The sequence below is a fragment of the Cajanus cajan genome, chromosome 4 (assembly GCF_000230855.2).
Source record: "Cajanus cajan strain Asha chromosome 4, NIPB_CcT2T_4, whole genome shotgun sequence".
NCBI classification, from domain to species: Eukaryota; Viridiplantae; Streptophyta; class Magnoliopsida; order Fabales; family Fabaceae; genus Cajanus; species Cajanus cajan.
Genome location: NC_138520.1, coordinates 61884925 through 61900232, shown reverse-complemented (window position 1 = coordinate 61900232; position 15308 = coordinate 61884925). Strand labels below are relative to the sequence as shown.

At 37.0% G+C, this 15308-nt stretch overlaps 2 protein-coding genes across 5 annotated transcripts; both read right to left on the bottom strand.

The window, feature by feature from the left end:
* Positions 1–1668: 1668 nt before the first annotated feature.
* LOC145957425 (uncharacterized) lies at positions 1669–6947 on the bottom strand. Its single transcript, XM_083073685.1, has 2 exons — positions 2579–6947; positions 1669–2495 (listed from the first exon to the last, which is right to left on the bottom strand). Exons 1-2 carry the CDS (start codon positions 6945–6947, stop codon positions 1669–1671), a joined length of 5196 nt encoding a protein of 1731 aa, XP_082929811.1.
* A 2211-nt stretch (positions 6948–9158) lies between these two features.
* Positions 9159–12322, bottom strand: LOC109800086 (NADPH-dependent aldo-keto reductase, chloroplastic). Of its 4 annotated transcripts, none has more exons than XM_020360776.3 (8): positions 12202–12322; positions 11699–11836; positions 11347–11397; positions 11125–11201; positions 10823–10910; positions 10442–10717; positions 9680–9925; positions 9159–9575 (listed from the first exon to the last, which is right to left on the bottom strand). In XM_020360776.3, exons 1-8 carry the CDS (start codon positions 12259–12261, stop codon positions 9489–9491), a joined length of 1023 nt encoding a protein of 340 aa, XP_020216365.2. In that variant the 5' UTR covers positions 12262–12322; the 3' UTR covers positions 9159–9488. The 4 variants fall into 4 exon arrangements, with proteins under 4 accessions (XP_020216365.2, XP_020216364.2, XP_020216366.2 ...); XM_020360775.3 differs by having other exon boundaries at positions 12100–12255; XM_020360777.3 differs by lacking the exon at positions 12202–12322 and adding an exon at positions 11919–12073.
* Positions 12323–15308: the final 2986 nt, after the last annotated feature.

The window sequence follows — 15308 nt, the reverse complement described above, 5'->3', positions numbered from 1 at the left end:
TCAAAGGAAAGTCAGCCAAAGGGACTCTTAGAAGACCGTGGGATGACAATCTGTAGGTTTAGAGGTCTTAGAGTAGCAAAAAATAAGAAAGTGGAGGGAATGAAGCCCAATACGGCCTCCCAAAAGTTCAGTACGGCCGTATTGAACATTTTAAACTACAATACGGCCGCACTGAACTCAATACGGCCGTATTGAAGTTTCTGAACTTCAATACGGCTGCACTGAACTCAATACGGCCGTATTGAGGTTTTTTGAACTTCAATACGGCCGTACTGAATTCAATACGGCCGTATTGTAGTTCAAAACTTCAATACGGACCGTATTGACTCCAGGGCCCGTATTGCGCCTGTTCCCTATAAATAAGACGTCATTTGGACGTCATTCCACACTTTTCCACACAGTTTTGACTCCCTCCTTGAGTATTCTGGGGTTTTTGAGCAGTGTTCTGCCCTAGAAATCTCTCTGGGAGTCGATCCGACGAAGTTCTGGAATTCCGAGCATTTAGCTTGGAGATTCGAACTTAGTCGAAGGGAAATCTCCGGATTTCCATAGTTAAAATTTTCTAGGAGGGAGTGAGCGGGCTTGTAGAGCGAGGGAACGCCAAAAAGCTTCCCAGTTTTACTTGAATATAAAAGCACGCTTCAAAGGTTTCTTCTTAAGTCCTTCCTTTTACTGCTTTCTGTGTGTATAACTGTCATCATGTAGATAGTTAAGTTATAATTGTTTAGAATAAATAGGGGTAATTTAGTAATTTCGCACTATTATTTTTAGAAATAATCTGTCATAGGGAACCCGAAAGGGGCGCTGTGGGGTGCTAACACCTTCCCCACGCGTAACCGACTCCCTTACCCGACTCTGGTTGTCATGGCCGAAGTCGATTTTTGAATCGATTGCCTTAAACTTCTTTTTCCAATGTTTTGAGTAAAACATTGGTGGCGACTCCATGAACCCTTCCTTTTTATGAAAACCGCTAATCCATGGAGGGTCCCGCTTGGGATTAACATGGATTGGTGAGCCTTTTAATAAAATTGCTCGTTTGACAAGGTCTCAGTTTGAGAATAAGTCATTCTAGCAATCCATATTTTTAAACAAATAAAAGAGTCCAACCATCCTTCGCGAATGCCGAAAGCCCGTTTCGGGCCGGTGGCGACACGTCCTTGGCCGAGCTGACTAACTCGGGAGGGAAACCTTTAACTATTTTTTGAAGGTACGTCCTTGGCCGAGCTGACTAACTCGGGAGGGAAACCTTTAACTATTTTTTGAAGGTACGTCCTTGGCCGAGCTGACTAACTCGGGAGGGAAACCTTTAACTATTTTTTGAAGGTACGTCCTTGGCCAAGCTGACTAACTCGGGAGGGAAACCTTTAACTATTTTTTGAAGGTACGTCCTTGGCCGAGCTGACTAACTCGGGAGGGAAACCTTTAACTATTTTTTGAAGGTGCGTCCTTGGCCGAGTTGACTAACTCGGGAGGGAAACCTTTAACGATTTTTAACAAAGTAGGATAGTAAGAATGATCATGAAATGGATTGTATTTCATTGATGCGTGCCTCATTAAAAACCTTGTCGGCCAAAACCCCTTTTCACTTTTTTACAAGGGGAGAAAAGACCGATCAAGGAAAAGAGTACACGTTTTGATTACATTGTTGTGATGTTACAAAGACTTTCACTAACTATAGTATGTCTTCAAGTGCGATGCGTTCCATGTCCTTGGGATGACCTTGCCTGAAAGCTCTTCCAGTTTGTATGCGCCATTATGGAGGTTTTGCCGAACCCGAAACGGGCCGTCCCAATTAGGTGCCAACTTGCCTTCTTGCGGATTACGTCGTGCTGGTCCAAGAACTCTCCAGACTAGGTCTCCCTCCTTGAAGCTTCTCTTGGTGCGATTGGAATTGAATCTTCGAGACATTCGCTGCTTGCATGCTTCTGCTACTATCTGAGCTTGAGTACGCACTTCGTCCACTAAGTCGAGCTCCGCCTGTAAGGATGTTGCGTTGGAGTTTTCACTGAAGTGTGTTCGGCGGAAGGAGGGTTCGCCGACTTCGACGGGAATCATTGCGTCGGTACCATAGGTTAATCGGAAGGGTGTTTCTTTCGTTGTGGATTGAGGGGTGCAGCGATACGCCCACAAAATTTCTGGAAGCTCTTCGGCCCATGTACCCTTGGCTGTTCCCAAGCGCTTCTTTAGTTCCGATAAGATAACTTTGTTAGCTGCCTCGGCCTGGCCGTTCGACTGTGGATGCTCAACCGACGTGAATCTATGTCTGATCCCCAAGTCTTGAAGAAACTTGTTGAATTTTTGATCTACGAATTGAAGTCCATTGTCAGTGATAATGGCATAAGGAATGTCGAACCGTGTGACGACGCTTTTCCAAAGGAACTTCTGCACGTTGTTTGTCGTGATTGTTGCGAGGGGTTCAGCCTCAATCCACTTGGTAAAATAATCTACCGCGACAAGCAGAAACTTGCATTGGCCTCTAGCGATTGGAAATGGTCCTAATATATCCATGCCCCATATGGCGAACGGCCATGGGAAGCGATGCTGTGTAGTTGCTCGGCTGATGCATGTATCAAATTGCCGTGCTTTTGGCACTGGATGCATTTCTTGACGAATTCCATGCAATCGGAATTGAGTGTCGGCCAATAATAGCCGGCCCGAAGAACTTTCGTTGCCAATGTTCTTCCTCCTGAGTGAGAACCGCAGATTCCCTCATGCACTTCCCGCAGCACATAATTGGCCTCTTCATCATTTAAACACTTGAGTAAAGGAGACGAGAAGCCCCTTCGAAAGAGTTTCCCTCCTATAACAGAATATCTCGCAGCTTGAGCTCTTAACTTTCTGGCTGCCGAAGGGCATGTCGGTTGGACACCATCGGTGATGAACCGTAGTATGTCAGTCATCCATGTTGCCGATTGCTCCGAGAGTGCGAAGCATTCTGCTATCTCAGTACTTGGAGTTGAGAGTTCCAAGTGGAGGGTGGTTCGAAGCTGTCCCGGTTTCCGATGGCTTGTCGCTAGTCTAGCCAATTGATCTGCTCTGTCATTGTTTTCGCGGGGAGTGTGCTTCACTGCTACTTGGTCGAAATGTTGGCACATGTTTTGAAAAGCATGAAAATACTTCAATAGCTGGGCGTCCTTAACCTGAAAATTCTCGTTGACCTGTTCCGAGACAACCTTTGAATCAGTCCAACATAGCAAATTCCGAACTCCAACCTCTCGAGCCAACCTCAATCCCGCCAATAACGCCTCGTATTCGGCTTGATTGTTTGAGGCTTTGAAAGCGAAACGGAGAGATTGCTCTAGTGCCATGCCTGTTGGTCCTTCAAGAATTATTCCAGCTCCACTACCTTGGCTGTTAGATGACTCGTCGACCCGAAGTATCCACTGATCGTTTTCGAAATGACCCATCGGTTGTAACTCATTAACGAAATCCACCAAGCACTGGGATTTGATTGGTCCTCTTGGTTCAAACGTTATGTCGAATTCAGACAATTCCACGGACCAAGCCATCATTCGTCCTGCTAACTCGGGTTTGCGTAGAACTTTGGCAATTGGACACTCGGTTCGGACGATAACCTTGTGGCTGTGAAAATACTGCCGAAGGCGTCGTGCTGTGTGGACCAAGCTAAGTGCCATTTTCTCGAGTAGCTGGTACCTTCTTTCGGCATCTTGTAGCATTCGGCTCACAAAATAAATTGGTTTTTGGGAATCTGTTTCTTGTACTAGGACCGCGCTGATTGCCTCGTTAGAGACGCACAAATACACTATCATATCTAGTTTTGGATCGGGTTTTGAGAGAACTGGAGGTGTGCCGAGGCGTTGTTTGAGGGAGGTAAAAGACTCTTCACACTCTGTCGTCCAGACAAACTTCTTGACTTTCTTCAATAATCCAATGATAGGTTTTGCTGTCTCTGCGAGACAAGGGAGGAACCGAGAAAGAGAGGTGAGACGCCCGGACAACACTTGGACTTCTTTGATATTCTGTGGGCTTCGCATGCCAATCACTGACTGACACTTATCAGGATTGGCTTCAATACCTCTGGCAGATAACATGAATCCGAGAAACTTTCCTCCAGCTATACCAAAGATACATTTTTCAGGATTCAGCCGCATATTATGCTTTCGGAGTTGTGTGAATACTTCGGCAAGGTCATTTTTGTGAGTGCGAAGGTCGTCCGACTTGACGACCATATCATCGACATAAACTTCGAGGTTTTTGCCGATCTGATTCTTGAAAACTTTGTCCATAAGTCGTTGGTATGTCGCCCCTGCATTCTTTAGACCGAACGGCATTACGCGATAGCAGTAATTCGCCGAGTCGGTGATAAAAGCTGTTTTATCTTCATCATGCGGGTGCATGCGAATTTGATTATAGCCCGAGTAAGCATCCAAGAAAGTCAACAAACGATGCCCTGCCGCTCCATCAACCAGCCGGTCGATGTTGGGTAGTGGGTAGGCATCCTTAGGACAAGCCTTGTTGAGATTGGTGTAGTCTGTACACATTCGCCACCTGCCATTGGGTTTCTTGACCATAACGACATTTGCTAGCCAAGTGGTATAGTGGATTTCCCGAATGAAGCGTGCTTGCAAGAGCTTAGCCACTTCCGATTCAACGGCAATTTTTCTCTCTGTTCCCATCTTTCTCTTCCGTTGAGCAATTGGTTTTGCCGTCGGGCAGATAGACAATCTATGACACATAAAGTTTGGGTCGATACCTGGCATGTCTGACGGTGTCCATGCAAACATATCTTTGTTTGACACAATTACCTTGCTCAGTTCTTGTTTTTCATCATCTGACAGACCGACCCCGATGTAGGTGATTTGGGACGACTGTGATCCGATTTGTATCGGGACCTTTTCTTCTATCGGTTCGGCCCTGTCCTCGTTCATCCTGGGGTCAAGGTCGTATTGCGAAGCCAAATCCGAGGAGGGAGTGACCGCATGGACTCTGCTTGGTTTTGCTTGTTTCTCTTGAATAGGTTGCACACGTAAGCTCGCATAGTAACATTCCCGAGCTGCCTTCTGATCGGCATGTATTGTTAGAATGTTTCCTTTATCCGATGGGAACTTCATAGCCAAATGAGGTGTTGACACTATTGCCCCCAAGGTATTCAATGATGGCCGTCCTAGCAAAATGTTGTAAGATGTGCTGGCATGGACCACGATATACTTCACCTGGATGTCTCTGTGCTGTTTCTCATCAACACAAAAACGGGTAGAGAGTTTGATAAATCCCTTGGTGTTGACTCTTTCACCTGCAAAGCCAACCAATGGTTCGGTGTATGGTGTCAACTCTTCTTCAGAGATGCCAAGCTGCTTGAACGTGTTCCAATATAAAATATCGGCCGAACTACCTTGATCTATGAGCGTTTTTCTCACAATACAATTACGTATTTCAACACTGATGACCATAGGATCATCTTGAATTGGATCGATGCCTTGAAAGTCCTCGTCAGTGAACGTAATAGTGGGTAGCCACCGAGTGGATCGCTGCTCAACAATGTTAACCGATCTGACGGCTCGCAGGTGTCTCTTCTGAGCCGATGAGGTCGATCCGCCCCCGGCGAAGCCTCCAGCGATCGTGTTGATTACCCGCCGGTGCGTGGTATGAGGTTCTTCCTTTCGATCCCTTGAACGACTACGCTCACAGCGGCGCCTATCTGAATGTTCATGCCTGTCGTGCTGCCGAGCTTGATATGTAGGCTGATGCCGAGTCGTGTGTGGCCGATCAATAAAATTGTTGAGTTGCCCTTGCTTAATCAAATCTTCAATTTTATCCCTCAATGCCGCGCATTCTTCAGTAGAATGTCCGCGATTGCGGTGATATTTGCAAGATTTGTTAATCTCAGCACGGGGAGGAGTGGAGGCTCGCTTGGGGGTCGCCAAGACTTCTGATGCTAAAGCTTGTTCGAGCACTGCGGCTCGACTTGCGTTGAGGGGAGTGTAATGAGAATACTTCGGACCTCGCGCATGTCGGTCCCGCAAAGTTATCTCTTTGCCTCGCCCCCTGTATGGTTGCTCTGCCTGCTTCTCGGGTTTGTTTCCTGTTTCGGCTCGGGCCTGATTACGGAACTCAGCCAGCTCTTCCATCTGCATGTACTTGTCAGCTCTCCTTCGTAAGTCATTCATATCCGAAGGAGGTTTTTTGCAGATGCTATTGACAAATGGTCCGGGTTTTAGCGCTGTGGTAAGGTGGTGGAGCGCTACGGCTGGGTTAAGGTCTCGAATTTCTAAGGCAGCCTTATTGAACCGATCCATGAAAGTTCTAAGCGACTCTTTTTTATCCTGCCTAAGGCCGACCAGCGACAAAGACGTCAAGCTGTGCGGACGACTTGTTGCAAACTGGACGGTGAACTGGGATGACAAAGTGTTGAAGGAATCGATGGAGTTGGGAGGTAGCCGTGTAAACCAGCTTAAGGCCCTGCCTTTGAGCGATGTGGGAAAAATCCGACATAATGTCGTATCGTCCGTTGTGCTTAATGTCACCTGCGTCAAGAAAACATCGAGATGTTCATCCGGATCTGTGGTACCATCATATTTATCAATCGGTAAAGATTTCCAGTTATCCATCAATGGGAGTTGCATAATTGTAGGGGTGAAGGGGTGGCGATGCGTCCCATGGGTTGACAAGTCTGAAGGGCGGCCAACGGGGGGTTGGACCGAAGTGTGTGGTGCTGAAGTGTGAATTTCATGGGAATGATAAGATCCTTGCGTCTGCATGTTGGTTGTTTGAGTAGGCTTCCACGACGGATCTGGGTTTTTCAATGCCTCGTTCTCAGCTCTTAGGGCCGAAAGCTCCTTTGCGTCGTTCTCTCTTTGCTGTTTCATTACTGCCATCTCTTGTTTCAACAGGCGAACGGTTTCGGAGAGATCGGTTTCATCTACCACTTCCACATGTTCTTCCTCCTGTTGGTAATCCTGAGTGTTTGTTCTCCTAGTTATCGGCATGTCTTAGCTCGATTAGTCTTCCAACTATCTTCGTTCGGCCCCACGGTGGGCGCCAAATGTACCTGTCTGAAGGGTACACCAGTAATCTTCTCGTAGTCTGGGGATGGCCGAACGAGCGCTCCAATCCGATATGAGGAGGGGTCAGGTACCTGCAAAAGGCACTCCGACGCTCAAGTCAGGACAAGCACGAATATCTAGAGTAATTAATGAACAGTGACTTTACCTCGTGACACGCGCTATTTATATTGACATTTATGGGCCTGGATTCCCATGGGCCCTGCAACAGGATTACCAGATTAGGTAATACGCCTCTAATTGTCTTGTTGATGTGGTTAGTCCTTAATCCCTGATTATGAGTTAATTTCTTCCTCTTATTAGGGTAAGTCTAAGTCTTATGGATCTCCTAGTGGCCGAATGGCAATCGGCAACCTGATTCGGCCGTTTTAGGTGCTGAACAGGCGTTGGTCATGAGGCGGCCGAATGGCCGAACCGAGTGTCCGAATGGTCTTACCGGTACACTGACAGGTCTCAATCCCCTAGCATTTTAAGCTACAATATCTTGTTTGACGCTTTTTTGCAAGAGCAAACAATTAACTTGACGATCAAGTTGATTAGTTTTGAAGATTGTTTGTCATGGAATTTGTCTCTTTTGTCCATTTAAAACATAGGTTAAATTATTCAATTGGTTTCTATAAGTATCCTCGTTCTAAGTTTTAGTCCTTGTACGAAAAAATAGTAGGTTTTAGTCTTGAATAATTTTTGTGACATTTTATGGACGCCAGAACATCTCTATATCTCTCTATATAGGGACTAAAACACAAAACAGGGGCAATTATAAAGAGCAAGTTAATACTTTAATTTAAATAATAATAAAAAATACTTATAACGTCTGTAGTTAGACGAGAGCATTTTCAGATTCTTTTAATAGGCTATCGTCCAAATGTTGGAAATTAGATTGCTGCCAAACCAAGTAATGTTGCAGTTAATTAACCATGAGTAAGATCTAGTATTTTAGTTAAAAATGCTAGGTGGTGACAAGATTTATATAAGGCTAATTCAGAAAACAACTAATATAAAAGTTCTCTTTGCTTTGAATATTTAAAGTTTTTTTTTCTTTCTTTATTTATTTATTTATAAGGAATCTATTTTTAAGAGAATAGATTTTTTACAATTTTCAAACAAAATAAAATATTTACGTTAATAATTAGTATAATAACGGTTGTCATCAAAGCTTAATGTTGATTATTGAAGTAAAATGCTAATTTTAATTGGAAAACAAAATAAAAAATATTTACAACGTGTTTGTTTCTCCTCATATTTTTAATTTTAATGGTTTTTTTTTTCTGAAACAATTTGCACACTGTTCAACAATCATATTCTCATCCCAAATCTACTAAATATTGATTTTTTTTTTAAATAAGTGTTTTAAAAAGAAAGTACTTGGGAGATATTTTCTCATGTTCTTCTATTTTCATTTTTCCTCACATATTTTAAGCAACCTTTTTTTTTTTTCCTTATTCGGTAGAATCAAACTCAGTATTAGGAAATTTAAAAAATGTTCAACCAACTAAACCTTTAAACTCAGTAATATAAATCATACTGTTCAACTAACTAAATTATATCTCTTATTAAGTATTTCCTTTTACTTAAAAAAAACACTCATATTAAGCAACCTGGTTTAGTTGTATTTTAAAAGTTAATCACAGTTTTTTAAACAGAAATGAAGCAGGACCCTTAAAAGTCCTTTGTCTAAATTTTGTCCTTTTCGAAATACTAAAAAAAAACTGTTATCAATAGTAAGCATTATTCTACAGTTGGTTTGTATAAGTAGGTAATCCAAAATTCCAAATGGTATCTTTTTTGCTTTCGGTACATAGAAAGCCAAAATCTTTTCTTTCGGGTTATAATTTTATCTTAGAGTCTGAATAAGTTATTTAAATCAGATTCATGTTGAAGGACCAATTCTTTTCTTTTTTAAGTTTATTGAGCCTGTATACAAAGGAGTAAAGGTTGACAGAGTGCTTGAAGCAAAACGAAATGCACTAAGTAGAACTTTCACCATAGCTATGCAGTAAATATAATCTTTTCAGCCAAGTCTCAAGCTTTCTCTAGTTATAATATGCTTTTTGTAAACGACTGCAAGTTTGTTGAACAAGGTCTATTTTCCCCTGTCAAGGGATATCTCTTTGCCTCCTAGATCAAAGACTAATATCGTTTGTAATATTGTGATTATCATTGATCAGAAAAGTATTTCTTTACAGTGAGAATCGAACACAAGTTTCTCTGCTAAATAGATATTTTTTCACGACTTAGTGCAAAGTGTTTGATCACTATCCAAAAGTTTATTGAATGTCTCAAACAATTAAAGAATGAGTCAAATATTCTTCTGTTCATATGTGGAGATTGACATAAAGCCCCGAGAGGGGTGATTGTCTTTGCACATGACAAATGTTGGAAGAAAGACATTCCTATAATGTGCATTAGGCAATAGTAATTCCATGTCAAATTACATCCTGAGATTCGTCAGAAATAATCTGCATTTCATATTTCTCCATCCCATAATTCTTCAAGACTTTTGTAAGGACTACAAGTTTCATGGACTGCGGGGTCACCTCGAAGTAACCTTTGCTGCAATATCAGCAACAAACAAATGAATAGACTGAGAAAAAAAAATGTTGTATACAAATCATGCACAAGAATGAATAATTTGTGCGTTTCAGAGGCATTCCAACCTGGTGAATTCGTGATAATTTGGAGAAGAGCTCAGGAGGAATGCACCAATCAAACAAACTAAGGTTCTCCTTGATCCTAGATTCATTTACACTCTTTGGAAGAACACTGTGGCCACTTTGGAGTCCCCACCGCAAAGCCACTTGTGCTGGAGACTTGTGAAGCTTCTCAGCAATTTCAATCAACAGTGGTTCCTTCAAGACTTCCCCCTTTATCCATGACCCTGGAGAGCCCAAAGGAGAATATGCCTGCATGGAAAAAGTTGTTGGTTTTTAACAAATACACAAGCAACAAAACCTCAATTATATAAGGTATGTTTAGATAAACTTCTACATAAGCACTTCAACAAGAAGAATATAAGAAGAAAAAAAAATTCTCCACAAATTAAAACTAACTTATGCATAAGTTAGAAGCAGATTTTTGGAGAAGCTGATATGAGACAATCTCAATTACATTGAATCTGTCTGCATAAATTTCTTCATAAACACTCCTCTTTTTATTACAAATCCATAAACACTCTTAAGAGAAGAAAATAAGAAATAAAAATAAAATAAATTTCTCCACAAGTTAAACTAACTTATGCAAAGTTAAAAACGAGTTTTTGGAGAACCTAATATAAGAGAGCTTATACATAAACTAATTTTGGCTTCTAGAAAAGTTTATTTCGTTTTTCCTTCTCCTATAAATACTTTCGGAGAAGTTTATTTACATAGACTCATAATACAGGATCAGAGAAACATCATTTAGATCAGTTAGAGTAATACTGTGAGATGAACACCAGTAGACATGCACAAATTGTGAAGAGCAGGTTGCTGCCACACTGGGTGGCATTCAACTTGGTTAACTGCTGGTGGAATCTTAGCATATCCAAGCAAGTCCTGCAACTTCTTAGTTGAAAAGTTGCTCACACCAATTGCACGTGCCTGACCTGAGGCATACAAACCTTCCATTGCATTCCATGTCTCTGGAAGACACAAGGGAGCCATAATCTCAGGGTCCCAACCTCTTGAACCTAGCTTTGTCCTAAAAGGCCAATGCATCTTTGACAAAAATAATTCTTATCAAAATCATCAAATTTTATTCAACCGTCTCCAGTTTCAGTATCAGTATCATTGCAGAGACAGTTTTAAAATCAAGAATCGTACAAGATATAAATCAATGTAGTCAAGCTGCAGGTCCTCAAGAGTCCTAGTCAGTGCCTTTGAGACATCTTCAGGTGCACAGTCACTGGTCCTGTATGATCATAAAATCCAATGCAACCACAGGAAATTCATTAATCTTCCAGAAAAAAAAAATAACAAAGTGGGAGTTTCAGGTTTGTCTTTCTTTCTCACATTCTAAAATCTTCTTTATAAACAATAGTAAGAATCAAATACATATCAAGTGCTCTCAAGTATGTAAAAGAGGTCAATTATCTTTGAGGTTAAGTATTAGTCCATATGTATACCATAGCTTTGATGTGATGAACAGCTCACCACGCTGAACTACGCCATTTGAAAAGAGTGTTTTCAGTGCCACCCCTATCTGCATCAAATGCAAACTCCCTTGCATCAAGAAAGCCAGAACAAACAAAACCCCCTCAAAACAAGAATATTAGCAGACAAAATAAAAATTGATATGGATTCTCAGCTTATTGTTATCGAATTTGGGATTAAGAAACAACATTTACCTCTTTTTCATTATCATATACCCTAGCACAATCTATATGCCTGTAACCAGCCTGCACATAACATAGGGAAATTTCAACCAAAGCAGAAATTAGCACATGAATCTCCTTCTCTTGTTGCCAACTTTCACTCAATTGAAAAAAGACAAAACTTAGATATAGTATCATAGTTCTTCGATCAAAATTGAAGTTTCATTTTCGCAATATGCATTTATATTTGATCCAGGCCTTGATAATGTACATTTAAGCAAATTATCAAAATAAAACTCTACTTTTGATTGGAGAACAACATCAAGAGTAGCTATATACCATATCTAAGTTTTGTCAATAAAGGGACAAAATTCAAAGAAAGCACCTTGACTGCGGCAATAACAGCTTCACCCACATCACCTGGAGGAGCTTTCCATGTTCCAAGACCAACTGAAGGAATTTTTGCACCAGTGTTCAGATCAAAATCTAGAGGTCCATTTGTAGTTGCTTTATTCATGATCTCCTGCATAAGAATCAAAAAGATTAAACATGTATTTAAAATTTAAAATAATAAACTCATGCATACAGATTTTAAATCCAAATACCCTTTTGGAGTCAAATTGCTAAAGACCTTAAATTTTATTTTATATTAACGAAGCAAATATATATGTATGGTGCGTGGCATGAGGCAAAGGTTAAGGCAAAAAAGATGGATCATTGGATGACTCTTAGCATGAAGTTCGGAGAAACCAATGAAAAGAACGGAAGAAGGAAAATTGGCCTTACCCAAGTCACGGTTTAGCAACGGGAATTCACGTGATAATGTTTGACAAAGTGAGATAACTCCGACAAAAATCTAAATAATAGCTTCAATATTTACGAACTCACCAAGTTCCAATTAGTCTCTGCACCTCCTTCATATTGTTTGTCCGAGGTTCTGGGTTGCATTTTATATTAGTTATAAAATAATAAAATAAAAAAAAATAAAAAATAAGCAAGTTAAGTAAAACACGGTTCAGATTCGTGAAAGTGTACCTCACTGGTATATGATTAAACTAAAAGATAATTTTAATTTTAATTTTAATCCTTCAATTTTAAAATTAATTTTTTTAATTTTTTTAATTTTAAAAAAATTATTTTAATCTTTATACTCAAATTTTATTAAAATATTTATCTCATATAAAATCTATTGTTCAGTGTTTCTTTCAATAAAAATATTATATTAAATATAATTGATATATTATATTAAATTTATCTTATATTATTAATAATCGTCTATGTTATTAATGACTTAGAAAATTAAAGTAAAAAATTTTAAAATTAAAAATAATAATTTTAAATTTGAGAAATAAAAGTAAACTTATTTTAAATGTTAAAAGAATATATATATATATATATATATATATATATAAACATTTTATTTATCTATTTTAGACCTATAACAATATCACGTGAATTTTTTTCTTCTACTTTTCAAATTTATTAAAACATTTTCTAAGAGTCTTTCGATACGTCCTCAAAACATAAAGAGTGTTTCAATCTTATTTCTACTTTTTTGTTTATGAATTATTTATATAATAATCTAAAATATTGTAAGGATTTTTAATTTTTTTACTAATTTTATATCTATAATCCATAACCTTGTTTAATTTTTTTAAAAAAAATCGTATTCTATTTTTTTTCATTTGTTTATTTTGGTTTGTTTTATTTTCTTGCAACTAATTATTTTCTTTTTCAATTATTTTTAATTATTCTAATAATTACGAAATCTCTTCATATTTCATTTTATTTCTTCAACGTATATATTTTTCTTGTGTTCACTCTATAAGTAGGTATATATTTATTTGACATCATTACAATAAAATTTATTATTATCGACAATTATTTAACGACAATAAATTAATTACTTTTATTTTATTATTCAATAAAAATATTAATGACTAATAGATAATGTCCACTAAAAATGTATTTATATCACACCAAAATTTACTATTAGCGACAATTATTTATTGGACAAAACTTAAGTCTCACATCGACTATAAATAAGATAATTAAAGAGTATATAAATGGATAATAACTCTCACCTTACAAGTTTGTTTTGTAGGCTTAAGTTAAATCTATAACTTACTATTTTAAATTGATATTAGATTACTCACCATTACTATAGTCTCCAAATTTGAGGTGTGTATTGGAAAAATTCTAAATCTCATTACATCAACTATTGATAAAATAATTAATTAGGAGATAAGACAATTAAAAAAATAAAAAAAATTAAATAATATATAAATAGAAGATAACTCTTATCTTACAAGTCTCACATCGACTAGAGATAAGGTAATTGAAGAGTATTTGTACTCATCTTACAAGTCTTACATTAACTAAAAAATAAAAAAAATGACACAAAATGTTTTAGCGACTATTATAAGGGTTTTTACCAGCATTCAGAATAATTGTCGTTAAATGTTTTAGCGCATATAATGGCTAATGTAGAAATGTCGGTAAAAGATTTTGTAATAATTTTTATTATCGCTAAAAGTCATATTAAATGCCACTAAAAATTTATTTTGTTGTAGTTCATATAGCTATACATAATTTTAGTGTTAATTTTGAATGAAATTTAACAACATATTTTGTGTCACTATAGCTTATACACACACTTTTTAACAATATACCAACATATATTGTATTTGTTGTCTAGGTAAAAATAGTTTATGTATCACTATAGGGTGTGTGTTATTATATTGCAATTTCCTTGTAGTGTACATGTATTAATAATTTTATAGGTTCGTGTAAAGTTTACTATTTTATTACAATTTTTCCTAATTTATTTAGTTTTTTATTAATTATTCCTACTCCTTTTTTTAGGCATTTATTAATTTCTTCATCGTCAAAATCTTTTTCTAATTGGAAAATGATTTCTTTTATTTTTTTTTAATATTTTCATCTTCATCTATTTCTTTTTCTTTGTTTATTATACTTAATGGGTTCTCTTATATTTTATATTTCCTTTTGAATTTTTTTTATATATTGTATTATAAGTATATAATTTGTAATTTTATTAGTATTTTATATTATTAAAATCACGTTGTTATTGGTATCTTCCATTAAAATTTCTAATTCTTTAAATTTTGTTTCAATTTCTTTTTATAATGTTATTATTTTATTTTTCTCTTCGAAGGGTACTGTACCCATCATTTTTCATGAATACCGTAGATTTTTTAAATTAAAATAAATAAATAAAAATATCTGTAAGTATAAACATTTGTTTTACTTAATTTAAAATTAAAAATATAAATTAAATTAAGTAATCAAGTTTATGAACATAAATGAAATAATTAGAACTTATTTAATATTTTCTTGTGTTTAGAGACCAAAGTGCCACTAATAAATTAATAACTTGTCTGTCATAATCTAGGAAAGAAGTTATATAATTGTGTTTAGATACATTATCATCTCATATTCTTTCAAAATATTTTTAAAAAAAGCATAAATATCTTTAGATATATTTATTATTTATATAATTATGATGCTAAACCATTAAATTTTTACATTAACACTCTTGACTAAGTCGATAAGTGATCAATATAATTGTCTACATATATTTAATTATAATAGTTTATTTTAATCATTTTTTGGACTAAATTATACATAGTCTGAAAGTCTTAGGAGGTTCTATTTAGTTAAGTTATGTTTAGGTTAGTTTTTTTTTTTATGAACACTTCACGTGGTGTCTCAAAGTTAATAACTAAAGACTAATTTGTATTTGCAAAGTGTGACTTCCATTAACCAAACATTATTTTAACACAATAAAAATCGAACATAAAATCACTAGGTTAACCCTCCATGTCTCAGAGTAAAAATCGTTAATTTTCTATTTAAGTTACTTTAAAATTAAACTTAAATGAAAACTTAAAAAATAAAGTAGAAGTTATTTGATAGTTTTTTATTTTTGTTTTAAAACTTCTAAACTAAAAATTATTCAGTAATTTAAAATG